Source organism: Ochotona princeps, chromosome 4 (assembly GCF_030435755.1).
Source record: "Ochotona princeps isolate mOchPri1 chromosome 4, mOchPri1.hap1, whole genome shotgun sequence".
Taxonomy (NCBI): Eukaryota; Metazoa; Chordata; class Mammalia; order Lagomorpha; family Ochotonidae; genus Ochotona; species Ochotona princeps.
Window position 1 is genome coordinate 5,107,060 of NC_080835.1, and position 26,192 is coordinate 5,133,251.

The 26,192-nt window shown below is 56.5% G+C and overlaps 1 protein-coding gene across 3 annotated transcripts; it reads right to left on the reverse strand.

The window, feature by feature from the left end:
* Positions 1–2,882: 2,882 nt before the first annotated feature.
* Positions 2,883–17,295, reverse strand: DPF2 (double PHD fingers 2). Of its 3 annotated transcripts, XM_012930228.3 has the most exons (12): positions 17,165–17,295; positions 12,251–12,411; positions 11,896–12,003; positions 11,536–11,699; positions 11,274–11,366; positions 10,458–10,536; positions 10,014–10,055; positions 9,004–9,141; positions 8,785–8,913; positions 8,555–8,667; positions 6,005–6,086; positions 2,883–3,866 (listed from the first exon to the last, which is right to left on the reverse strand). In XM_012930228.3, the coding sequence occupies exons 1-12, from the start codon at positions 17,194–17,196 to the stop codon at positions 3,790–3,792; spliced, it is 1,218 nt and encodes a 405-aa protein (XP_012785682.1). In that variant the 5' UTR covers positions 17,197–17,295; the 3' UTR covers positions 2,883–3,789. The 3 variants fall into 3 exon arrangements, with proteins under 3 accessions (XP_012785682.1, XP_058518776.1, XP_004596740.1); XM_004596683.4 differs by lacking the exon at positions 10,014–10,055 and having other exon boundaries at positions 2,884–3,866; XM_058662793.1 differs by lacking the exon at positions 10,014–10,055 and having other exon boundaries at positions 8,785–9,141.
* Positions 17,296–26,192: the final 8,897 nt, after the last annotated feature.

Here is a 26,192-nt window from a genome sequence, read left to right on the forward strand (position 1 = left end):
CTGGACCTCCCACGGGAGTGCCAGGTTCCAAAAGTCAGGAGCTTCTTTCGGGTCCCTCACGCGTGGGCCATCCTACACTGCTTTCCCAGGCACATTAGAAGGGAGCTGCTTCTGAAATGGAGCAGCTGGGACTTGAACCTGAGCCCATATGGGATCCTGGCACTGCAGGTGGAAGCTTAGCCTTCCGTGCCTCATCACAGTACTTTCTAGAAGCCTTTGTCAGAGCCCTTACCCAGATTCTGCTAGCACTGTTTGTGAGGGCCTGCCTGGCCCAGATGCCACCTTGGTCACGTAGGAGCAGGGATGTTGTGAAATGAACAAATGAGAAAATAAGTAACTGGCTCCTTTCTGTTTCCCAAAGTCTCCCGAGCATGTTACCCACCCCAGTGCCCCAACCTAGGAGAGAGGCAGTCTGCTATGCAGGAGGCAGGGACCACTCCCAGATCTCTGTCCTCAAATTCCTGTGTGAGGCAGGCAGCCGCTGAGCAGGGCCCACTGCCCTGTGCTCCGAGCTGAAGCTGTGGCCAGCAAGGGGGCAGGTGCTGAGGGTCTGGTCAGATCCCTGTCCTACAGCCACACCGTCTCCCACTATAACACCCTCTCCTTTTTCCCGGCGGAAAAGCCTTATTCCTGGAAGCACAACTGGGTCAGCCTGTCCGCAAAGCGCAAATATTACCTTCCCAAGTCCTCGTCCCTCTTCCAGGCTCTAGGCCTTTCTGGTGGGGGTTAGAAACCATGCGGCCTCAGATTTCCAACCCTATAACACCCCAAGCTTGCAGCCCTCTTGCAGCGTGGGTCGAGGAGAGGCGTGTTTCTGTGGGAAACATGGGTCGAGGAGAGGCGCGTTTCTGAGGGCAGGGCTCTGGGGAGCCGCGACTGGGGGGCTCTCACCGGGCGCAGAGCCGTTCCAACTCCTCCTCGCAGCGGTAGAAGTCGTGCCAGACCTCCGGGACAGGCCGTGACACCCCAACCACCCTCTCAGCGTGCCCAGGGCCCCGAGGCGTCGGCCTTGCTGGGCAGGGGCTCCAAGGAACCATTCTCCTCCTCCCCCTCTTCCGCAGAGCCCACCTCCTCTTCGCAGACACCAAGCCCCAGATCCTCGCCTTCCAGGTGCACAAAGCATATAAACTCCTGGCTCAGTCCGCCGGGGGCGGCTCCCAGGCGGTGTCGGGGCCAGGGATGTCCGGTCAGGAACCAGCCTGCGCTCCCGGTTGGCAGCGCCGCTGCACCAGCCAGCAGCGTCTCCCGGGTTTTGCAGATGAAGATCTGCAGCTGCGACACCCGGAAGCGCCAAGCCACCTCCGACTGGGACATCTTGGACTCGTCCAGGAGTTCTAGCACCTGGATCTTCTCGGCCAGGAACAGGGCGTGAAGCTTCCTGCTGCTCAGCTCCATGCTGCCCGGGAGAGGACGACTATGGCTGGGAGAGGCGGTGCCCGGGGGGAGGCCAGGGGAGCCCAGGCCAGCAGGAATGGGCGGGGTCCTGAGCCTGGAGCAAGGGAGTCTCCGGCTTGGGGAGAGGGTCGACTGGCAGGATGAACAGCATGGGGGGCGGAGGGAGGGAGGAAAGAGCTGTAAAGGTAGACAAAGGAGGGCGAGGGTGACGGGGGTCGGTGGAACAGGCGGACTGGAGCCGAGGGTCGTCGGCATGACGGCCTGGCCTGCAGCGGGTGATGTTCCCAGGAAAGAAGAGGGGTGCTGTAGTGTGCGTGAACAGTTGGAGGGGGTGACAGTTGGACCCACCACACGGTGCGGTGTCTAAGGGAATCTCATTTGGTGCCATGCCTGGGGGATACGGCTGGGCGAGGGTCAGGCTGGCAGGAGGACCCAGGGGCAGATGCACAGGGAGGAGTGGAGAGGAGGAGGCTACAGGCCGCTGCAGGGGAGGGGCACGGGGAGAGGTACCAGGGCGTCAGGCAGGTACTCGGACCGACTAGGAACGGCCCGTCCACCTGGCCCCAACGGAAAGGCGGACCCGGGCGCCTGGCCGCCTCGGCTCAGGCACCCACCTCAGGGGCTCCCGCCCCAGCCCCCAGCCCGGGCGGCGTCCACACGACCTGGAAGCGAAGGAGCGACCCATAGGGCCCCGAGCGCGCCCACGTCAGGGAAACCTGCCGCTCCCTGATTGGCCTTCAGCCGCAACCAGGGCTCATTGGACGCCGCGGGAGGGGCGGAGACTTGCTGACCTCGACCCTGAGACACGTCGGCTTCCATCTCAACCCCCAGAACGTGGATATCAGCTGAGAGCTGCACAAAACCCCGTCCCCACGGACAGCGCTGGCCTCGGGGTCAGGGGCCGGCAAAGGGCCGAGCTTCCCGTCTCACGACTCACAGTCCCAAGCCCAGGACAGCGTCCTGGCCAGGCTCCCCATCCCTCCCGGCCCAGGGCACCTCATTCACCACAGCCTCAGCCTGTCCTCCTGGGTACCTGTGTGCCCTGGCGGAGGCTCCGGCAGCAACACTCCAGCCATCAGCTCTTCCTATGTAAGAATTAAACTCCCTAAGCCCCTGAGGCTGCAAGGGCCATGCTGCAGCCCTGCCACTTCCGCCTGCGTGTCAAGTCCAGCAGTGTCTCCTCCAAAGGACCCAGCAGTAACAGAGAAGGCAAGGCCAATGTTAACCACATTTCGCACTGATGGAAACAGCTTGTTCTCTGTTCTAAATGTGAACTTACATAACAAAGCGAACTAGCCAAGGTCACGTATGCTTCACACACTGGGGCGCCAGGGTAATTCTGGGAGAGTACGCTGCGTTCCATGTCCCGCGAGGGCAGCTGTAGGCCAGCAGCCCAACGGGGCATGCAGTAAAAATGTTTATTGTTACTCATCTGGAGGCTACAGCAACGGAGAGAGAGGTGAGGAAACGGGACACCTCAACTCAGAAGCGCCCGTGAGTTGGGGTGTGCCCACAGCCCCGCGGAAGGCCGCTCCAGGTGCTGGGCCTGGACTGGCCTCCCTGCTCCTTACGGGCAAGTGCCACAAGCAGAGAAGCGAGGAAGGAGGGTGTGAAGGCCTTAGCAGCTGCTAGCGTGCAGGGGGACCAGAGTGGGCAACGCAGGCAGGGCCGGCGGCGCCCCAGCCGACCGCCCAGGGCAGGGCACAACACAAAGGGGATCTGGAGGTAGGCTTTTTCTTCGAGTTAAAAAACAGGCACATGATCCAATGCTTCCCCGAGGCCCCACACTGCTGGCCTGGCCCCCGCATATCCCGTGTCCCCTACAAAACCAAAGGGAATAAGGAGGGGAGGCAGAAGATGGGGACTTCCTCCAGAGACCCCCTTAGCGAGCCAGGGGTGCGCAGGATGAAGCTGCCACCCCCGTGGGGTGAAGGCAGCCAAGGGCCCCAGGCAGGAGGGTGACTGGGCACATCCCGGCGAGGTGAGGCAAGCTCCTCGGAATGAGGCCTCAGCGGGCAGGTGCCCAGTTGCCCCTGGTGATACCCAACCCAGCCCAGCCCAGCAGCCACAGGGAGGTTGGAAGACCCTGGGGACCAGGGAAGAAGCCAAGCCAAGAGGAGGCAGTGGCTCCCTACCCCTTCCTGGGGGTTTCTGCTGCACCCTGGGGAGAGCAGGACCCAGGCCCAAGGCAAGCCACGTGAATGCCCTTCATGGCAAGCAGAGAAGCTGGCCACACCCGTGCCGGGGGCAGCACTGCCCCTCGGCCTGCTGCTGCCCAAGGCAGGCTGGCACACCACCCTGAGGTTCTCTGGACATAAGAGGAGGAGGAAGAAGGGGGGTAGACAAGGAGGGCGGAAGAGAGACAGCCCTGGACAGGTGGGGCCGGGCGGCCCATCAGGAAGCGTGCTGGTTCTGGTAGATGGAGGCTTTCTCCTTCAACAGGTCCAGACACAGGTGGCAGCTCCAACTTCCTGCAGGGGAGAGGGGAGAGGAGTCAGGGGGCCGCATGCAGAGGCCGGCCCGGCTGTGGCTGAGCTCACAGCCAGTCCTCCAGCAGGACGGAGCAGTGGTCATGAGCCATGAGGTCTGACCCTCTGGGCCCTGTTCCAGCAGAGGTTCCCCTAATGGATAAGGGGTACGTGGTGCCCCAGGGTGTTCCCTACAGGCCTAAAGGTTGGAACAAGAGGGATCTGGTGCAGCTCCGGCATCCCATACGGGCACTTGTTCCTGCCCCAAGTGCTCCACTTCTTTTTTTTTTTTTTTTAAAGATTTATTTATTTCATTACAAAGTCAGATATACAGAGAAGAGGAGAGACAGAGAGGAAGATCTTCCATCCGATGATTCACTCCCCAAGTGAGCCGCAACGGCCGGTGCTGCACCAATCCGAAGCTGGGAACCTGGAACCTCTTCCAGGTTTCCCACGCGGGTGCAGGGTTCCAATGCATTGGGCTGCCCTTGACTGCTTTCCCAGGCCACAAGCAGGGAGCTGGATGGGAAGTGGAGCTGCCGGGATTAGAACCGGCGCCCATATGGGATCCCAGGGCGTTCAAGGCGAGGACTTTAGCTGCTAGGCCACGCCGCCGGGCCCAAGTGCTCCACTTCTGATCCAGTTCCCTGATAATGCACCTGGCAAAGCAGTGGACTATGGCCCAAGGGCTTGGCACCTGTGCCCACTGGGAGGCAGAGGAAGCTGGCCCACCCCTAGCTGTTACTGCCATTCGGGTGGCAAACCAACAGACAGAAGAAAGACCCTTTTCCTTATTCATATATTCCAATAAATAAGAATATTTTAATAAATAAAATCTAAGAAATCTTGTAAAAATAAAACAAACTCCACACTATTCTTTAAAAGTAGTAACCAAAAACATTTTAAAAACGTGAAAACTGGTACTGGTGTAATAGCTCAACTGGCTAATTCTCCATTTCCAAGAGGTAGGACCCCATATGGGCACAGGTTCTAATCCCGGCTGCTCCACTTCCCATCCAGCTCCGTGCCTGTGGCCTGAGAAAGCAGTCGGGGACGGCCCAATGCCTTGGGACCCTGCACCCATGTGGGAGACCCAGAAGAAACTCCTAACCCCTGGCTTTGTATTGGCTCAGCGCTGGCTGGTGCCACCCTTTGGGGAGTGAACCAGTGGGCAGAGGATTATTCTCTGCATCTCTCTGTAAATCTTTCTGATAATATAAATAAGCAAATAAATCTTAAACAAACAAACAAAAAAAGACAGAGATACTGCTATGCACTGGTTCACTCCCCAGATAGCCACCAGAGTTGGGACTGGGTCAGGCAAAGCCCGGAGCTCAGAGATTCTCCCAGGCCTCCCACATGGAGACCTCTTTCCCAGGTGCCTTAGCAGGAAACTGGATGAGAAATGGAGCATCCGGGACTTCAACCAGCATCCTTATGGAATGGTACTGATGCAGACAACTACTAGACTTGTTGATGGCCAGCCCAGCCCCACCCCCAGCTGCCTTCCCCTCCCAGTGGATCCCACATGAAGTCAGCAGCTGATTTCGAAGGAAACCCATCTGCTTGGCTTCTCAAAGCCAAAGTACAAGCTGGGCATGAGCAGCCATGCGCACTTCGCAGCTGTAATGAACGCATGGGCTCCTGCACACCCCATCACTTCTCCCACAGGCACAGCTGGCACACATCCTCCACACCCAGCACCTGCATGCTCCGGAGCGAGCCCCAGGCTGCTACAGAAGCTGAGGCGATTTCTGAAGAGCAGCCATCAGTGTGAGGGGTAGAGAGACAAAGGTGGGCCCCAGGCCCACTCTCCTCCACACCGGGAAGGCAAGGGAGAGGACATGAACACCAATCCAGCAGGCTCAGAGAGCTGAAATGAGCCGCACCGTAGCAAGCCACCTGCTAAGGGTCCTGGATGGGCTGGAGAAGATAAAGGGCCCTTCCGGGCGCCTGCTCCCGCCCCAGGCTGGGCATGTTCTCCACCTGTGGAAGTAACTGAGGATCATGGACAGAAGCTAACCTCCCGGGGCGAAACGTTCAGCCTGAGCCAGGCCAAGCTGCCATCTCCCTGTGCCAGAGATGATGGTCACGTGAAAACCAGAGCCCACTGCGCGCTCCACTGGCCCTTTCCCACTCACCCTCAGGGGGCTCCGACATGGACGGGGTGAGGCAGTACATGTGGTAGCCACGGTCACAGTCATCACAGAAGAGCAGCTGGTCCTGCAGGAGGCAGAGGGAGGGAAAGAGGCTGATTGAGCCAAGCACCCCAGGCCAGGGAGTGGTGGACAGCTGGGCAGGGACAGCCTGGGTGTCTCTGCTGTCCACCTCCACCCTAGACCTGTCCTTCCTCACTTGGACCCTAACCTGGCTCCAAATGCACCACTGTGACCTCTATTCTTGTCCCCCCTACAGCTCCCTGTCCTTAGGAAAGAAACTGCAATAAAAAAAATTAAAAAAAAAAAAAAAAAAAAAAAAAAAACCTTTTGGGGCCAGTGCCATGGTACAGTAGGTTAAGCCTCTGACTGCAGGGGGCTGGTAACTGCATATGGGTGCCAGGTTCATGTCCCAGCTGCTCCACTTCTGACCCAGCTCCATGCTCATGGCCTGGGAAAGCTTGGACCCCTGAACCCATGTGGGAGACCTGGGAGAAGCCCTAGGCATCCAACTGGCTCATTCAGGCCACTGTGGTCATTTGGGGAATGAACCAATGTGCCTCTCCTTGTCTCTTGGTAACTTTATCTCTTACAGAACACTAAATGTTAAAATCATGGACCCAGCACGATAGCTCGTTGGCTAAAATTTTAAAAGATAAAAATAGAAAAGGTTTTATCTGAGAGGTAGATACACTCCCCAAAGGCCCAGAAAGGACTGCGCTGGGCTCAAACTGGGAACTCACGGGGGAAGCTCGGCCCCGTGCCCGGGGCTGTCCCTCACGGCCTCTCAGGGCACACACCAGCACAAAGCTGGGTCAGCCAGAGCCGAGAACTGTGCCCGAGCACTCCACTGCAGGACAGGGTATGCCAACAGCAGTGCCAGCCACTAAGCCAGCGGCCTACTCACGTTAGCTCTCCCGTCTACAGAGCAAGACCTCGCATCCCCTCGCTCAGGAACCCAGGCACCCAAGGCACTGCCCACGCCTCCAGGACGCAGCAGCAGAAAGCCGTGCCGAGGAGCCGGGCCAAGCCAGCACTCCAATGCAACGATGTGGCTCCAGGCTGCAGCTCAGCTCAGGAAACCACAGTGCCCGCCTCACAGCTACCTTCCTGAAGACAAGGCCATTTCACTCCCCTGACTGAACCCTGCCAATCCTCAGGTTCAGCCTTTCCTACTTCTCATCCTGCTGCCTGCGAACAGCCTGGGGAATCAGCCTAAGATGGACCAAAAACTTGGGCCCCAGCCACCCACATGGGAAACCTGGAAGAAGCTCCTGGCCTCAGCCTGGCCCAGCCTGGCCCAGCCCTGGCTGTTGGAGTGATCTGGGAAGTGAACAACAGATGAAAGATATCTGTCCCTCCCTCCTTGTAACTCTTTCAAATAAAATCAATACATCTTTTAAAAAAATAAACAAATAAAATAGGGCCCAGCATGGTAGCCTAGTGGCTTAAGTCCTCGCCTTGCATGCGCTGGGATCCCGTATGAGCGCCAGCTTGTATCTAACTTCTCCATTTCCCATCCAGCTCCCTGCTTGTGGCCTGAGAAAGCAGTAGAGGACGGCCCAAAGCCTTGGGACCCCATACCCCTCATGGGAGACCCGGAAGAAGCTCCTAGCTCCTGGCTTCGCATCGGCTCAGCTCTGGCCATTGTAGCCACTTGGGGAGTGAACTAGCAGACAAAAGATCTTTCTCTATCTCTCCTTTTCTCTGTAAATCTTTCCAACCAAAATAAATCAATCTTAATAAATAAATAAAGTGGTACAGCCAGGTTCCAGACAGTGCCCATGGGGACTGCATGCCAGCACTGCAGGCAGAGGTTTAATTTGCCCACGAGCCCCAAATAAATAAATCTGTACAAACAAAACCCTCAACAGCATCCAAACATGGCACCCTGTCAGGGTCTCTCCCACAGGCACATCTCCCACCATACTCCCAGCTCATGGAAGGTTCTAGCGGGTCACCCAGTTTTCCTCAGCACATCCCAGCCTTGTCAACACTCCAGGCTGACCCTGCAGCCAAGCCTTTCTGAGGCACGCTCCCTTACCAGCCCTTGGGCCACAGCCCTGGATCATCTACTTTGCAATACCCAGAAAAGTCACCTCTGCTGACAAATCCATGCAGGTCACTGCTCTCCTGTTCGTCTAGCATGACACACACACACACACACACACACACACACACACACACACACCCCTCCACACACACACACACACACACACACACACACACACACACCCCTACACACACACACACACACACACACACACACACACACACACACACACACACACACACACACACACACACACACACACACACACACACCCCTCCCCTCCCCTCCCCTCTCTGGACTACCCCCACAGGAGAGTCAAGTCCATGAAGGCAGGGCCTGCTTCAGGACACTGCCTGCCACGCTGTCTGCCATCCTCAGCCCACGCTCTGCCTGCTGCCAGCAGGGGTCTGGCCAAGGGAGCTGGCTGCCTCACTAGCTCACTGAGGACCGCAGCGGGGCGGGTGGGGGACCAGGCCACGCACGTCATTCTCAGAGGTGCCACAGATGTTGCAGCACTTGCACTCGATGCACTGCCAGCGGTAGGTCTTCACGGCCGCCATCATCACGGGGGTGAACTGCAGGCAGGACGGGTGCCCTGTGGGGAGGAAGCCGTGTAACAGGCCATGGGGAGTGGCCGAGGAGAGCAGCCATGGGCCAGGCACTGCCCTGAGGCTCACAGCCCAGCGTCCGCAGGGCCTGGGGGCCAAAGTACCTGAGCGGCCACAGTCAGAGCAGGACACCAGCTCCTCGGGCTGGCCCGTCTTCTTGTTGATCTTGGAGTCCCCCAGGCAGAAGTCGCAGTAGTTGTTGGGCAGGGCCAGTCCGTCGGGACCCTTCTTTGCTGCAGACAGGAAGAGAGGAGTTTTCGCAACGTACCAACGAGGTAGTGTTTCCCTGCGCAGGCCGAGCGCCCCCCAACAGTTCCGCTTACCTTTCTGCTCCTCACACCTCTGGGAGACAGGAGTGGGAGGCTGCGAGTCCTCCTTGTCCTCACCTTCCTCCTCAGCCAAGTGGGAATGGGCGTAGTGATAACTGAGGCCGGGTCGGTTCTTGTAACGTTTGCCGCAAACTGGGGAGATCACAGGCAGCCATGAGGCTCGGCGACTCTTCAGTGCCACCTGCCAGCGGGGAGCCCCAGCCGAGGGGTGCCCCATGTACCATCCCTGGCAGCTTGGCGCTGAGAGTGCAGGCCCAGCAGCGCTCAGTCTCCAGGACCCTCTCCCTCCTAAACCCACCTCCCCACTCACACTGTTCTTCCAGGGGGGGCTTTTCAGGGCTTAGCCCTTGTGGCATCACCACTTGCCCTGGGAACGGAGAGCGCCTGGGGAACACCAGGTTAGCCAAAGGTAGGAGATCACCCCCTCTCACTCAGCTCATGCGACAGCCTCACACAGCCCTCCACACACCTATTAGCCCACAACTGCTGCCAGTGGCTAACAGAACAGGTCTGGGGCTTGTGCAGACAACCTGCCAACGGAGTGGGCAGGGGTTGCTGGACCTCAGCAAGTGCAGGTGTCTCCCACACCGATGCCCTGCCCAGTCTCTGCCAACCAGCCAAGAACACAGATGCCCGCGTGGTGGCTTGCCATTGTGAACAGTGACATCAAGAAGGCTAAGGGAGCCCGCAAGGAGGGGGAGCGCAGCACACCCACTGAGCCCTGGGTGCCTGCTTCTGGGAAGGGCAAGCAAATGGAACAGCTGGGAGCGGGCTCCTGACAAGGTTCTCAAAGCCACCCCATGCGCTGGGCCGAGGGGCCGGGACCAAGCAATGCCAGGGGCAGCTCCGGGACTGAGGAATGAGACACTGCAAAGCCCATGGCTCCTACGCCCACACCACTGCAGAGACTTGAACCGGCGTCACAGGACACAAGAAAGGCAGGTGGACAAGGGAGGAGGGAAAAGGGACAGGAAACCAAAAGTCTGAAAAGTGGAGAGAGCTACCTCTCTGGGGCGCTTTCGAGGTATGCTTTTGTTTGAAACTATCTGAAAGACAGAAAGAAAAGTCATGAGAATGCCTTGATACACTCGCGACAGGCACGGCGGGCGGCAGGAGAGCGAGCACACCGGAGAGAGGCCCCAGCAGCAGGGGGCTCCCAGGGTGGGGGTGGGGACAGAGTGGGGAGAGCTGGAGGGAGGGCAAGGAAGACAGACAACCACAACTCAGTGCCGCCCGTGGGGCCCCGGCTTCACGGCCACCAGCAGACCTGCAGCTGCCCAGCATCCCACCAAGGCTACTGCACCTCTCCCGGAGCACGCGGGGCCCACAGGGCACCAGGAAGCAGGCGGCACAACAGCCCAGGCTTGCTTTACTTCTTGGCGATGAGCCCCCCACCCTGCATGGAGCTGGGTCCTGGGTGAGGACCCACCCGCTCCTGGGGCACTCACTGTCGCAGGCGTAGGGCTTGTCCCGGTCCTCCAGGACAGACGCATCCAGCTTCTTCCGGGCGCTGCCCACACCCTTACTCTGTCAGCAAGAGAAAAGGCGCCTTAGGATGCCTGGCCTGAGCAGCTGAACTCCTGCCAGTGACTGCGACCTCACTCCAGGGGGACAGACAACCCCAAGAAATAAAACACAGGACAGAAGCCAACTGGCTGACCCTCCACTGTCAAATGCTGGGATTCCATATGGGTGCCAGTTCATGTCCCCACTGTTTCATTTCCCGTCCAGCTCCCTGCTTTTGACCTGGGAAACCAGCACAGGATGGTCGAAGTCCTTAGGACCCTGCACCCACGTGGGAGACCCAGAAGAAGCTCCTGGTTCCTGGTTCCAGATCAGCTCAGCTCCAGCCATTGAGGCCACTTGGGGAGTGAACCAGCGGACAGAAGATCTTTCTCTGTCTTACCTCTCTGTAATCTGCCTTTCCAATAAAAATAAGTCTTTAAAAAATAAATAAACAGATCTCAAAACAAAAACAAAAAAGCAGGGGCTAGTACTCTGGCACAGTGCATCAACTACTGCCTGTAAAGCCAGAATCCTACATGGGTCTGATTCAAGTTGCAGCTGCTCACTTCTGATCCAATTTTGTGCTAATGTATATGGGAAAGCAGAGGGAGATGGCCCACGACCAGGATGGAGCGCCAGGCTCCCAGCTTCGGCCCGGCCCTGGCCATCGCACCATCTGGGGCAAGAACCAGCAGATCCAAGATCTCTCTCTCAGTGTACTTTTCAAATAAACCCATTTTTACACTCAGCCTTCTCACCTTGGACTTGCCTTTGCCCCGTCGCTTCGGAGTGTCCTCTTCATAGTCCTCGTCATCAAGGTCATCCAGGAAGTCCTCTGGCTCCAGGATCCGCTGGGTGGGCAGGTTAGAGAGGAGCAAACCCCAAAGTTCTCACATGGTGGGACTGGCTGAGGGGCCCGGCTCTACCCAGCTGGCTTCACTCTCCGCCCCACAGCTCCTGCAGCCCCGGCAGGCAGGCAGGCACCCTCACAGCTCCTGCAACCCCAGAGAGGCCTCCTACCTTCCGGGCGCGACTGTTGGTCACCGGGAACTCTCCCAGACTGTCGTCATCAGCGCGGGGGTCGGGGGCACCTCGCTTCTCCAGGGGGTCGGTGCGCAGCAGGGCCTCCAGGCTGCTGCCATCCTGAGGGATGAGCCCCTCCTTCTTCAGGGTCTGCTCCGCGTCTGCCGAGAGCAGGGCTTGGAGGGGCCTGCAGGGCCTGCCCGCACATCAGACTGCCCTGGGCACCGTAGCTGGCCAGTTCCCTGGCTCTCCTGCCTCAACGAGAGGCAATAACGCCCCCTCCTCCAGGGCAGTGGAGAGCCGACCCTGGCTCTAGGGTCTCCCAGCACCTGCAGCTCAGAGGGGGAGGGGCCTTACCAGGTTTGATAGATGGGAAAGAAAGTCGGGGATCCTCAGGGGGGTGGGCTCGCCGCTTTTTCCGCCAGCGCCGGGCGGGGTACGAGTACAGCTGACCTGAGGCTAAGCCTGTGGGAGGAAGGGAAAGCAGTGGAGCCCTAACCAGCCCCTTCCAGGCGAGCAGCTCCCTCTCCTCCGTTCCAGAGCTGGGAGGTGGGAGTAGCTTGTGAATCAAAGACATAGAGGCCCAGGCAGGGCCAGCCCCCAGACCTCCCAAGGCCCTGTGGGCTTCCATGTGGCAGCATACAGACACTGGCCTGGCCCTGCCGGCTTCGTTCTCCTTAGGTGTTCGGGCCACAAGGGAAAGCCCCCTCACCTGGCCCCCGGTGCCGCTTCTCCATCCAGATGTAGCAGTTGCTCTGGGCGACTCCGGTCTGGGAGTCCAGGAAGGGGAGGCGCACACTGCGCTCAGCGCAGAGGCGGGCATTGTAGCTGTGGCACTGCTCCATGGCATCCTTGTAGTACTGCTCCCCGAGGCTGGCAACGACACAGAAGCCAGGGTGGGCGCTGCAGGATGCTGGGCCAGCCGGATGCCAAGGCCCCCTGCCCGCCCCACCCCCCGTGCTGCCATGAGGAGCATGATCTGCCCAGTCTGGATCTGATTCACTACCATGGCCCACAGGCTTCTGCGGGAGCACCCCTGTGCTGGTGGCTTCAATTCAAGGGCTGGCTCCCCAACACGCATGGATTGGAGGCCGGGTCAGCCCGTCCAGGAGCCCCTCCCAGACATCCGGGGACATCTCATACTTCACACACTACAGTATATCTACAAAAACAGGAAGGCAGCCCTAGGACACTGGATCAGACAATCATGGAACACCTAGAAAACTAAAGCAAGGAAAAAAAGGGTCTAGTCTCCAGGAAGTGAAGCTGGGCGACTAGGAGTCACTTCCAAACTGTCTGTTTTTTTAAGATTTATTTTTATAGCAAAATCAAATATACAGAGAGGAGGAGAGACGGAGAGCAAGATCTTCCATCTGATCGTTCACTCCCCAAGTGAGCGCATGGCCGGTGTTGCACCAGTCCGAAACCAGGAGCCAGGAACTTCTTCCAGGTCTCCCACGCGGATGCAGGGTCCCAAGGCTTTGGGCCGTCCTCGACTGCTTTCCCAGGCCACAAGCAGGGAGCTGGATGGGAAGTGGAGCTGCCGGCACTAGAACCGGCACCTATATGGGATCCTGGCGCATTCAAAGTGAGGATTTTAGCCGCTAGGCCATAGTGCTGGACCCCCAAACTGTTTATTTGAAAGGCAGAATGAGAGAGGGAGAAAAAACAGAGTGAGCAAGAAAGATTTCCCATTAGCTAGTTCACTTCCCAAGTGGCCACAGTGACCAGACTGAAGCCAGGAGGGCTTGGCGTGATGGCTCATAGCTAAATCTTCCCCTTGCAAGTGCCAGGATTCTGTATGGGAGCCTGTTTGTGTCCTAGGTGCTCCACTTCCCATCCAACAACCTGCTTGTGGCCTGGAAAAGCAGTCGAGGACGGCCCAAAGCCTTGGGACCCTGCACCTGTGTGGAAGACCTAGAAGAAGCTCCTGGCTTCTGATCAGCTCAGCTCTGGCCATTGTGGCCATTTGGGGAGTGAACCAGTGGACAGAAGATCTTTCTGTCTTTCCTGCTCTCTGTAAATTGGTCTAATAAAAAATAAATCTTTTTTAGAAAATCAAGACTAAAGCCAGGAACTAGGAAGCCCATCTTAGTCTCCTACATGCTGGCACAGAGTCAAGCGCCTGAGCAGTCGTCTGTTGCTTCCGGTGAGACGCGGTGGTAGTGCGCATGTCCATGTCTGCGTGTATGTCCTGAACTGATTTCAAGCAGCAGCTTCAGATGGACCTCAATGCCTGCCCCATTTGCTTATTTTAATTTGGTATTTAGCCAACAAATCTATGTTCATTTTTTATTCAATGGAAGACACCTGCGAGTACCCCAAGAGTCTTCCAGCTTGTTACACACTTTATTGATTTATTTTCATTTTATTGAAATGGCGGAGACAGAGCTCCGACCTGCTGGCTGACTTCCCAGAGAACCTAGAACCCAGGAGTGCAGCGCTGGGGCTGGGCCACCCCGCAGGCGGGATCAGAACCCTGGCACTGCCATACAGGGTGGGAGCATCCCCCAGCATCGTGCCTGTCATACCCCACGCTGTCCCCACTAGGCTGCAGTGTGGACCACTGCAGGCATGAGGCCTCTGCACTCCAAGGCCACTGTAGGACCTTCCCATCTTCCACAAACCAACCATACAGGAAGCTGCTGCAACTCCAAAAGCCTCAACAAGAAATTGGAACAAACGCTTTAAAAACTTGGGAACCTGCACAGCGCCAGGAGTTGTCAGCTCCTAAACACCACACACTCAAAACCAGGTCCCCCAAGCTCCACGGTGACACAGGTTAATCAGCAGTTCGTTTTAAACCCTCTGCAGGTGAGGGCAGAGGTGACTCATCTCTCCCAGTCTCCCCACTAGCCAGGGAGATGTCAGGGACACCAGTGGCCACTGGACCTGGAGCAGAATCTCCTGGCCAGGGCTGGCGCACCGGCACAGCCAGCTAAACCTCAGCCTGCAACCCCAGCATCCCATACAGGAGCTGCTCTGTGTCCCGGTGCTACACGTCACGGCCCCTGCACCCGCGTGGGAGACCTGAGGGCAGCTCCTGGCTCCTGACTGCCCAGCTCCAGCCTTTGTGGCCATTTGGGGAATGAACCAGCAGGTGGAAGATCTCTTGCTGTCTCCTTCTCTCTGTAACTCTGACTTTCAAAAACAAAGCACAGGAACATGGATGTGTAACCAACCTGTGGGAACCCCGCTTCTCTTCCACAGATCAGGAAACCCACAAGCACTGGTATGAGGGGCCTATGTCCGTGACTGGAGCTGCCCGCCCAATCCTCCTGCCCAGAGGGAAACAGGATAAACAGGGCCCGTGGGTGGGCGGCTCCTTTGTTTCCCTGATGCGGACTGGTGCTGGTGTCTGATTCAGCAAGGTCAGGAGATTTTCTGCAATAGGTTTGTGAGGGATGCTGCTCAGTGCTCAGGGAGCTCCGTGGGAGAAGGCAGGCAGGCAGCCTCGAGAGTAACAGGGCCGGGAACTTAGTGCGCACTCGGGCCAGGGACCAATGCGGAGAGGGTGAGCACTTAGGAACGCACACGGCTCCTTTGGCAAGGTATTTCTTTTTCTAAGATTTACTTATTATTATTGACAAGTCGGATATACAGAACGGAGGAGAGACAGAGAGGAAGATCTTCCATCTGTTGATTTACTCCCCAAGCAACAGCAACAGCCTGGGCCGCATCAATCCAAAGCCAGGAGCCCAGAACCTCTTCTGGGTCTCCCACATGGGTGCACGGTCCCAAGGCTTTGGGCCATTCCTCAACTGCTTTCCCAGGCCACAAGCAGGGAGCTGGATGTGAAGTGGGGCTGCCGGGATTGGAACTGGTGCCCCGGATCCTGGGACATGCAAGGCAAAGACTTTAGCCACTAGGCTACTGCGTTGGGCCCTAGCAAGGTATTTCAAGTTGAAGTCATTCCCTTCCCAATCAGTCAGCAGCCACACTGTTTTATGCTGTTATTTTATTTAGTAAAGATTTCTTTGAGGGGGAAGGGGTTTCAGTCCTGATCTCAGAGTTAAAACAGAATTTATAAATAAGAAAATTTTTCCAGACAAGCTGTAGGATAGAAAAGATGAGGTGGTGGTTGGGACACTGATGGGTAACCCCAGCTGCTGGAAGACTAGGAACACACCCGTGCACGGGAGGAAGACGATCCCCCTAAAGGGGCCACAGCCCCCCACAGCTACACCTGAGAACATTGGATTCTCCTGACTGACCCTGAGCATGAGGGCCGATGCTCTTCAGGCTGCAGAGTGCCTTACAGAGCCATGGCAAGGCATATCTCACTAAGAGAGTAACAGCCCACGGCATGTTCCTGTCAACCCCTGGTCAGAGCCAAGACGTGAAAGCAATGATTTACAGCTTTAAAAGAGAGGCTGCTGCATTTAAATGGGCACCCTCTTTCCTTACAAGGCTATGTGCAAGGGTAAGCACTGTTAAGTCTTCCACCATCAAGAGCCCTCCCCCCCCAATACACAGCCCTCAAAACCAGGGGTGGGGGCAGTCCCAGCACCCCCATCTGGCACAGGAGGATTTCCAGGTCGGAGCTTGGTTCTTGTTCTGCAGCTAAGCAGCCTGTTTGCCATCAAGGAAGCGCAAGGCAGAGACACAAAGAACATGAGTCAGGAAGGATGTGACTACCCGGATGGTGCATCCAGAGCAGCAGCGCCAAGTGGAGGACCATGTGTCAGCTTGGGGCAGGAGTGGGCAGATCCCAGAGTGAAATGACAGTGTCGGGAAGGGGGATGGGGTGGCTCAAAGCTGCGGCTGGAAAGCAGAATGCAAGGCGAGGGGAAAAAAACCCACAAGAGAAAGCACTTAGCTTAATGGAAGTGGGAACAAGCACTGTGGAAAAAAAGGGCTCTAAGGGAGGGGAGCCTCACCCTTAAAAACAAAAGGCTCATGGGAAGTGGGGCTGCACCTCCACCAAGCCCACCAAGCCAGCCAGCCGAGTACTTCCCCGGCCGTTGGCCCTGTCCTCCACCCGGGCACTGTTAGCCACAGGTATTATTAGCCTCGGTCCCCAAGCCGGCCCCACACCCCCGCCCTCCCGCATCTTCACGTAGCAGGTGCAGGCCAGACCCCGGGTTCCCAACGATGGTGTGCATGCATCAAATTCCACTTTGTTACAAACCTGGCCTCGCACGATGGACATCGCGGCACACCGATGATGTCCACCCAGACGCCGATTCACTCCCCCACGCACCCGCCCCACTTCTTCCCTCCCAGGAATAGTTGAGAGTCCCGCGGCCCCGGTTCCCCTGGACCCTCCCCATCGGCCACTCGAGGCCTGGGCCCCCATCCTGTTGCTGCGGCCACTGGCCGTGGGGCCGCCCGGGCCCTGGGCCCGGAGGAGCTCGGGGAGAAGCAGCTCCGGGCCGCGGAGTCTCCGCCTGCAGCCAGAACGCGGGCTCCCGTGTGCCTCCCCAAGTTTCCAAAGAAGCGCAACGTCTTCTCGAAGTCCCCCTCCCCCCGCCGTCCTTCTCCGCACCTGGGAGTGGCCACAAGGCCTTCCCGGGCACGCCTCCCTCCTCCTTCCCGGTCGCCGTGTCCTTTCCCGCAGCGCTCCTTATTCTCTAGGCCTCCCTCACAAGATCTCCCAGCCCAGGAGAAAGAAACGGCCACTCACAGCTTCACTACATTCTCCACCACAGCCGCCATCTTCCCAGCTCCTCTCCCTCAGGCCCGGAGGGCCCGAAGCCCGCAGTGCGCAGGCGCAGAGGCCGCACAGGAGGCACCGGTTCCTCCAGTCGCTCTGCGCACGCGCCGGGGCCGCACAGCGGTTCCCCTCCGCCCCGCCCCCCGCCTGCCCTCTGCGCATGCGCCGATCGGGTTTGCAGAAGCGAGAGCGTCGTTCTTCCCGCGGGGCGCCCCAACTCTGCTACTGAGGGGAGCCAGGGAGAAGGCAAAGCTTGGCCAAAGCTAGGCGCTCCAGAAGTGGAGTGTCTGTGTCCGCTCACCTCTCTGACCTTTAACGCCTTGGTTGACCCTTGGGCCCTCACTCGCAGGTGCAGTGTCGGCGGGTGGGTGGCCCCGGGTGAAAGTGGGGTGCATTTTGGAGAGGAGAAAGTGGACGACGTTCGGAGCTAGGTAATTCTTCCGGTCTGGGCCGTCAACCTCTGAGTTACCGAACTTGGACACTGGCCTGGCCTCTCCTGTGGCCCTCCACATCCGGGTAAAGTTATACATCCTATTTTATTTTGGAAGATTTATTAATTTTTATTTGAGAGGCAGATTTACAGAGAGACAGACAGACAGAAAGTCTTCTGTCTGGTGGTTCACTGCTCAAATGGCCACGATGGCCAGAGCTGAGCGGATCTGAAGCCAGGAGCTTCTAGTGGATCAATGACGGATCAATGACGCTGACGAAGGTGCAGGGTCCCAAGGCTTTGGGCCGTCCTCTGCTGTTTTCCCAGGCCACAGGCAGGGAGCTGGATGGGAAGGGGAGCAGCCGGGATTAGAACCAGCATCTATATGGGATGCTGGCGCTGCTGGTGGAGTATTAGCCTATTGAGCCACCACTCTAGCCCCTGTCCCCATGTTTTACATTTCAGAATTACCAGGCCACCTCTTCCCAGCACTGTGTTGTGGTCCCGCGTGGGGCTGGTGGAATTTTGCCATGACACTAGCCCCTACACTATTGCAGTGGTGGGTGTCTGCTGTGTGATGATAAATCCCAGAGATGAGCCTGTGGGGCCCAGAGCTGTGCAAGCTGACGGCCCAGCAGAGGTCAACATTGTGCATGGGGCATAGCTGAGGGCCTGGGGCGGCGACCCTGCTGTCCTCTCTGCTCTGGATCACCGTTAGCTCATGCCCACTGTGAGAGGCAGCCGACAGCTTGGAGCATGGCACCTCTGCAGGCATGTGGGAAGTGAACCCGTCTGATGGAAGATCTCTCTCTGCCTTTGAAATACAAATAAGTTTCAAAAAGTATGCCAGCAGCAAAGTTTACCTGCAAGCACTCTGGTCCCAGGACCCCGCCGATCCGTGCCTCTGTTACTGCGGGGTGACAACATAGGGAATGATTCTCAGACACATCTCCTTGAACCCAAGAAGGCCAAGTAAAAGAGCAAAGCTGTCTGACCACATTGAGGTCAAGTTGCGCAATAGAGACATGACTGCATGTGGGTGGAGGTCAGAGTGGCAGCTACGCGCCTTTGTTGTCTTTGTAGTAATTCAGCCGCGCACTCCACACTCCTCCAATGGGAAGTTGGAATTTCAAAGCAGCCGTAATTTGCAGGTAGCCTTAGCTCAGCAGGGCACAAAGCAGCAAGGGCAGCTTTCAGTTCTCCCAAGAAACGCGCCACCCCGCTCGGTCTGGTGGGAACCCGGGGGTGGAGGCGGGGCGCAGCCTCAGGCGATGACCGCTAATAGTAACAAGCGCTAAGCCGCTCAAAGTTGGGGGACCCGCGGGAGGAACAGTTCCACCAGGGGGTGCAGTAGGGACGTCTCTAAACCCTGATCTGGGATCAGTGGGGTTTGTGGCACCGCCCTTACCCAGGGAAGGACAGACATGCGCTCAGAGAATCCCCTGGTCGGGCTCCAGCTCTGTCCAGGTAGTTAAGGGGAGGCCATCCCTGCTTAGGGATTAGATTCCGGGGGCTGGGGAGAGTGGGGAGAGAAACTTAACAAATCGCTGAAGAGATAACAACACCACACAGTGTTACTGGGTCCGCAGAGAAGGGCTGACATCAGAGAGTTGAGTTCAAGCTGCACAGCAGTTATTTTCCTCCTGGGTGAGTTTACCGATCTGGAAGAATAAAACCGTGGGATTAAACTGTTTGCTTCGTGTTTGGGTGGGGGATAAGGACGGATAAAACCAAAGCCCAGAGTTTGCTCGGCATGGGAAATCAGCCTGTCCAGCACTGACACTATGCCCAGGGACAGCATCGCGGCAGGGTCGGGACAGGTGTGCATCCCGTGTTGGAGTGACTTCTGGAATCCCGGCCACCCTGCTCTCAATTAGCTGATGTCCACCCTGGGAGGCAGCAGGTGGTGGCAAGAACTCAGCATTTGGAGAGAGAGCTTGCACACGGAAGAGCTGCTATCCCTGGTTAGGTCTTGTCTCTCTTGTCTCTCTCTGGCACTCCACTCTTTAATTTAAAAAGGGGGGGGGCCTGATGCAGTAGCCTAGCAGCTAAAGTGCTCCCCTTGAATGCGCCAAGATCCCATATGGGCGCCCGTTCTAGACCAGGCCACCCCGCTTCCCATCCAGTTCCCTGCTTGTGGCCTGGGAAAGTAGTCGATGATGACCCAAAGTCTTGGGACCCTGCATAGGAGAACCTGAGGAAGCTCCTGGCTTCAGATCGGCTCAGCTCTGGCTATCTGGGGAGTGGACTAACAGGGATGGAAGATCTATCTACTATTCTGTGTGTATCTCTCTGTAAATCTGCCTTTCAAATAAATGCATATTTTTAAAAGATTTATTTGTTTTTATTTGAAAGACAAAATTATGGAGAAAAAGGCAGAGATCTTCTTCCACTGATTAACTTCCTAAGTGACCACAATAGTCAGAGCTGAGCTGATCTGAAATCAGGAGCCAGGAGTTTCTTCCAGATCTGTGTGTGCAGGGGCCCAAGGACCTGGGCCGCCTGCTGCTTTCCCAGGCCACAAGCAGGGAGCTGAACAGGAACAGCTGTTGAACCACCATGCCAACCCCAAAGACATTTCTTACATTAAAAAAAAAAAGAGATTTATTTATTTTTGTTGGAAAGGCATATATACGGAGAGGAGGAGAGACAGAAAGATCTTCTATGTATTAGTCCACTCCCCAAGCGGCCACAATGTCCAGAGCTGAGCTGATGTGAAGCAAAGAGCTTCTTCCAGGTCTCCCACACGGATGCAGGGTCCCAAGGCTTTGGGCCGTCCTCGACTGCTTTCCCAGGCCACAAGCAGGGAGCTGGGTGGGAAGTGGAGCCTCCAGGACATGAGCCTGTGCCCACATGGGATCCTAGCGCATTCAAGGCAAAGACTTTAGCCACTAGGCTACTGCACTGAGCCCCCAAGATGTTTCTTACATAAGTTACATAATTTATGTCTCCACTGTTTCCCCCAACTCTTACGTATTTGATCGCTATTGACTTACAGCACGAATCCATGCATGCAAATGATTAGGTGGGGCTGGTGTCCCTATTATCCACTGCTATGACACAGCAGCTGAGACCAGGCGATTTATGAAGGAAAGGAGTGTCCTCTGGCTCACGGTTCTGGAGGTCGACAGTCCGCAGGCAGGGCCCTGGCCCTTCTCAGCTTCCACAGGGCCTCGTGCCACCTTAGCTCATGGCATAGTACGGAAGGGCAGGGGCTCGGGCGGCTGCCACAGCCCCTCCTCATGCTCACTGATGCGGCCAGGGCAGGTCACCCAGCCTGCAGGAAGTCTTCTGCATGAGCCTTTTAACAAGAAAGGCAGCGGTCCTGCCGAACGGACAGAAGGGACAGATGGCTTCTGAGTGGCCGCGTGTCCCAGCCCCAGGGCCAACACCACTGCAGAGGGAACAACCTGGATTCAGGTAACAGGTGCAGGAGGGACGGAGAGCAGGTATGAGCAGGGCATCATTTTCCGTATGTGTTTGAGAAGCAAAGAGATAGATAGATTTTTTAAAAAGAAAGAAAAATAAATATCCCAATCACTGGTTCCCTTCCAAATACCTGCAGCAGGTGGGTCTAGGCTAGGAGTCAAGGATGTGACCTGGTCTCCCACCGAGGGTCAGAGACCCACTGAGCTGCCACCCGCTGCTTCCCAGGTGCCCAACATAGGAACTGAACCCTGGTGCTCTGATGTGGCACGCATCTTTATTTTAATTTTTTATTTGAAAGAGCTGCAGAGAGAGGAGAAGAGACCAAGAAAGAGATTTTTCACTTCTCAAATGGCTGCAATGGTCGGAGCTGAGCTGATCTGAAGCCAGGAGCCAGGAGCTTCTTCTGGGTCTCCCACAAAGGTACCGGGCCCAAGCACTCGGGCCATCTTTTGTTGCTTTCCCAGGTGCATTGGCTGGGAGATAGACTGCAAGTGGAGCAGCCAGAATTCCAACCAGCACCAATAGGGGACGCTGGTGTCACAGATGGAGGTTTAACTGCTAAGTCACATGGCAGCGGCTGTTGGCATGTGACATTCGGACAGAAAGAGCTCGCTGCTCTGTAATAAGTCAGCTTATGCTTATTTGAGGGTACACGGAATGAGGAAATGGACAAATATTGAGCGTTGGAAAGATTGGCCTGGAAGACATTGGTCATTTTCTGGCTATTCAGCAAATTCCCTCCCTTCATGGGGAGATTTCTTTTGTGGGTGGAATTTGTGGGACTTGCAGCCTAATAAAGCCAGGGAGAAGGTCTTGCTCTCTCCCTAGTAAGGGAACCTGTTGCCTTACCATGGCAGGTGGCTAAACCCAGGGACAGAGGGTCGCAGTCCAGCATGGGGCCTTAGGGTCCATAGACTTAGGTTCAAATCCCACTCCAGGTATTAAGTCAAATGGTCCACCATGCAATGAGCTTATTGAGGATACCAAATGGTGTAGGCCATGTGGAAAATGAGGTGGAAGTTTCTCAACTAATATTAGCCTGTGATCCAATGGTTCCATTCCAGAACTGTGGAGGCAGGGACTGGAGCAATGGTAGTCGCTCTTCCCAGCGTGGGCGCTTGGCAGCTTTACGCACGTGGGCAAACATGACACGCACAGAAACCGATCTGTCCCTCAAAGGAGAAATTCCAACACGGGCCGTGACCCGGAGGAGCCCTGAGGACCTGCGAGAGGTGTCCACCACCTGGAGGCAGGCACTGTGCCAGGGCACTTAGGTGAAGTCGCCAGAGCAGCGCACCTTACAGAGACTGGAAGTGGCATGGTGGTTGCCAGGGGCTGGGAGAGAATGAATGACTTTCACGTGGCCGGGGTTTGAGTTTAGGAAGATGCCAAGCTGAGGTCTGGAGGTGCTGGTGGTCACAGCACGATGTGCAATGGCCTGTCCTCCCCCAAACTGTGCACTTAAAAATGGCAGGATCCGGGGTGGGGCACACAGGTGTGTGGTACAGGTGGGGTCAGTCACCACCAGGGGGAGCCCACAGCCCGTGTCAGTGGGGTCCAGCCCCGCCTCTATCTGCAATCCTGCTGTCTGGGAGAGCGTCTGGAGGGCACAGTACTTGCCATCCTGTGGGAGACCAGGAGGAAGTTCCCCGCTGCTTGATTCAACCTGGCCTGGCCTGGGCTGTGGGCATTTGGGGGACAGCAAGTGCTGTCTTTATTATTCTTTATCTTTTGAAATAAATATAAAAAAAAAAAATCTTAGGGCCCAGCACTGTGGCCTAGCAGCTGTTACACCTGTGGGCCTCATGTAGGCTAGATAAGGGAAGGGCCACGGTGGGCTGACTGTTCCGACTGGTGCAAGCAAAAACTAGAGTGGGTGAGGGTTGGTTGGGCTAGCCGCAGTACTAGCTGGCAGAGACTGGCACTGGAGCTAATTCTGTCAAGTCAAATGCCAGAACTACCTGGAGAGTGCATAATCTGGGAGTGAGTGTGGCCTAGAAGGGAAATAGTGGGCACCTCCTTCGGGGCTACCACTCTCATTGGACAGCACGAACACCAGGACAGGGGCAGGGGTGGCTGTATAGAAGGGCACCTGCCAGTAGGTGTGTGGGCTGGATAGTAGGTTGGTTGGGTTGAGCTGGGCTTCAATGCCCATCGACATGTGCGAGAGCTAAATGGGATGTGGGACAGACTTGACAAGCCTGCGGTGCATACTGGCAAGCATGGGAACCAGGGTAGGGGGCAGAACTGGTGGGGGTTATGGGGAGTAGCCCCAGCTAGGCTGCAGCTCCAACCGGTTTCCGTGAGGACTGAGTATGAAGTGGGCAGGATCGAACTGGACTACAGCACCCGTTGGTTCACGAGGAAGACAGGGCTGGAAACAGAACGAACCCAGCAATCCCAACGACCAGCATGAGCATAAGCTGATTGGTGTGACGGACGGTGTCGGACTCTGTACTAGCAAACTCGCGCAATAATCAGGCCTGGGATCACCTCAGATGAAGTTTCTTTGGAGATCCCTCCAACTGAACTGCTGATCTTAGAACCCCAACCATGAAGAGACTGTCAGCCAGTGGATTCTGAATAGGATTCATTGCGATTGGAACTGAGAGATTGGCAGCAATCCAGAACTGATGAACAATCGAAACTGTATGAGCAGGACCCTCAAAGCGCGCCTCCCGTTGGGGATCTGGGATGGGTGGGAGGTTGGGTGGGGCTTTTCCCTTTGTTTTTTTCCCTGACCCCAGATACAGGGTAAAATGATATTGGTGTGGAAACAATGGTATTACCCACTTTCACCCTGTAGCCCTTGACACTTTGTTCCCTAATCAACTAAGTAAGATTATTAAAAAATAATTTAAAAAAATTCAAAACAACAAAAAAAGAATATGTCCAAGCAAAATACAATTATTATGAGATAGTGTTATATTAAAACAAAATTATTTGTTTAAAAAAAAAAAACACCAGGATCCCATATGGGCACCAGTTCTAATCCCAACAGCCCCACTTCCCATCCAGCTCCCTGCTTGTGGCCTGGGAAAGCAGTTGAGGACGGCCCAAAGCCTTGGGACCCTGCACCCGCATGGGAGACCTGGAGGAGGTTCCTGGCTCCTGGCTTCGCATCGGCTCAGCTCTGGCCGTGTGGTCACTTGGAGGATATTTCTCTCTGTCTCTCCTCCTCTACATATATATCTGGCTTTGCAATGAAAATAACTAAATCTTAGAAAAGACAGAGAAGTTTTCCATCTGCTGGTTCACTCCCCTAGAGGGTTGCAATGGCCATAGCTGGGCTGGTCTGAAACCAGGTGCCAGGAGCTTCTCCTGGGTCTCCTACTTGGGTGAAGTGATTCACACGCTTGCACTGCCCTCCACTGCTGGGAGGTGAATTGGAAGTGGAACAGCCAGGACTCGATCCGGGGAACGTCAGCATGGCAGGCTCGGCCTGCTGCACCATGGGGCCGGCCCCCTTTTTGATATGGTAACTGTTATGTGCATTTTAGCACCATAAGAGATCATTCATGGGCCTGGCGGCGTGGCCTAGCGGCTAAAGTCCTCGCCTTGAAAGCCCCGGGATCCCATATGGGCGCCGGTTCTAATCCCGGCAGCTCCACTTCCCATCCAGCTCCCTGCTTGTGGCCTGGGAAAGCAGTCGAGGACGGCCCAATGCTTTGGGACCCTGCACCCGCGTGGGAGACCTGGAAGAGGTTCCAGGTTCCCGGCTTCGGATCGTCGCGCAGCGGCCCGTTGCGGCTCACTTGGGGAGTGAATCATCGGATGGAAGATCTTCCTCTCTGTCTCTCCTCCTCTGTGTATATCTGGCTGTAATAAAATGAATAAATCTTTTATAAAAAAAAAAAGAGATCATTCATTTCTGTAACACAAAGACAGAAAAAATCAATGTGAGCAAAATGTCTCTCGGTGACCCGCCATCCAGTTCCCCAGGCCTGCGACAGCTGTCCCCTCTTAGTCTCCAGTGAGTCCTCCTGACCACGGTGCTGCCCCTGCGCAATGGATCCCACTGCTCCGCCTCCCGGCCACCAGCACAGCCTTCGCCCTGCCACCAGCCTCCCAACAGCTCACTCTAGCCTTCCCTGGGCCATGGGATCTTTGGTTACCCATCATGCTGGTTTTGAAATATCTTCCATGTGGCATTGAATGATTTTTTTTCCTCCCCAACAGTCCTGCAAGATGACTATCTTTGAATTCACTTCTGCCTGGAGAAACTGGGGCTCATGCAGGCCAGGGCTGGGGGTGAAGGGTTTTGCCACGCAGTGGTTCCTGGGGGGGCCTCAGCATCCATACCTCACATGTGGTCCCAAATCTGCTGGCTGATCCTCCGTATCTGGCACCCACTTGCATTCTTGCCCTCCCACCTGACCCCAGGCATTCCAGAAAGTTCTCTTATCTCCAGAGTATTGACCCCTGCTGGAAACCCAGGCTGACTTGCTTATACTTTAACATAAACTCCAGGCAGGCAGGAACTGCATCCGCCTGGGATCCCAGCCCACACCAAAGGCGTCAGTGGATACCACAGGCCCCCCTCCCAGTCGCGGCCAACCGGTCTCCACTGGTGTACGCTCTCTTGGCTCTGGAGAGCTGGCCCAGCAGCCACTGGGCCCTGGCATGAGGCCTATTGGTCAGTCCTTTGTGCTTGGGCTTCTCCAGGCACACCTAGTACCATGGGCAGGACTCACCAGAACTGAAGGACAAACCACTTAACTCCGGTCTGTTCTGGCCTCAGCTCAGCGAGGTATAGGAACAGGTGAAAGCCCTCACAAATCCCTTGAGGGGTAGGGGAGTAGTGGTAGGCCAGAAGCTGAGAGGGTGGCGGTGGGGTGAGTCCCCCCTCCCCAGCTGGGAGGGCAGCTGGAATGAGGGCACAGTGGCTCACCCACCACTACCACCAGCAGCAGCACATTTTATTGCAACCAGAATGCCCTGGTCTTGTGAGGAAGCGGTGGGGTAGGGACCGAGGCAGAACGTACACACGCTCCCGGTCCAGGACAAGAGTCAAGGTCAAGGTCCAGAACCGCCAGCCCGCCCAGTGCCAGGGCCACTGGCTCGCTCTTCCTCCTACCCTAAACCAGGCACCCAGTGGGGCTGAGTCAGGGGGAGGACAGTCCACTTCCACAGGGTCTT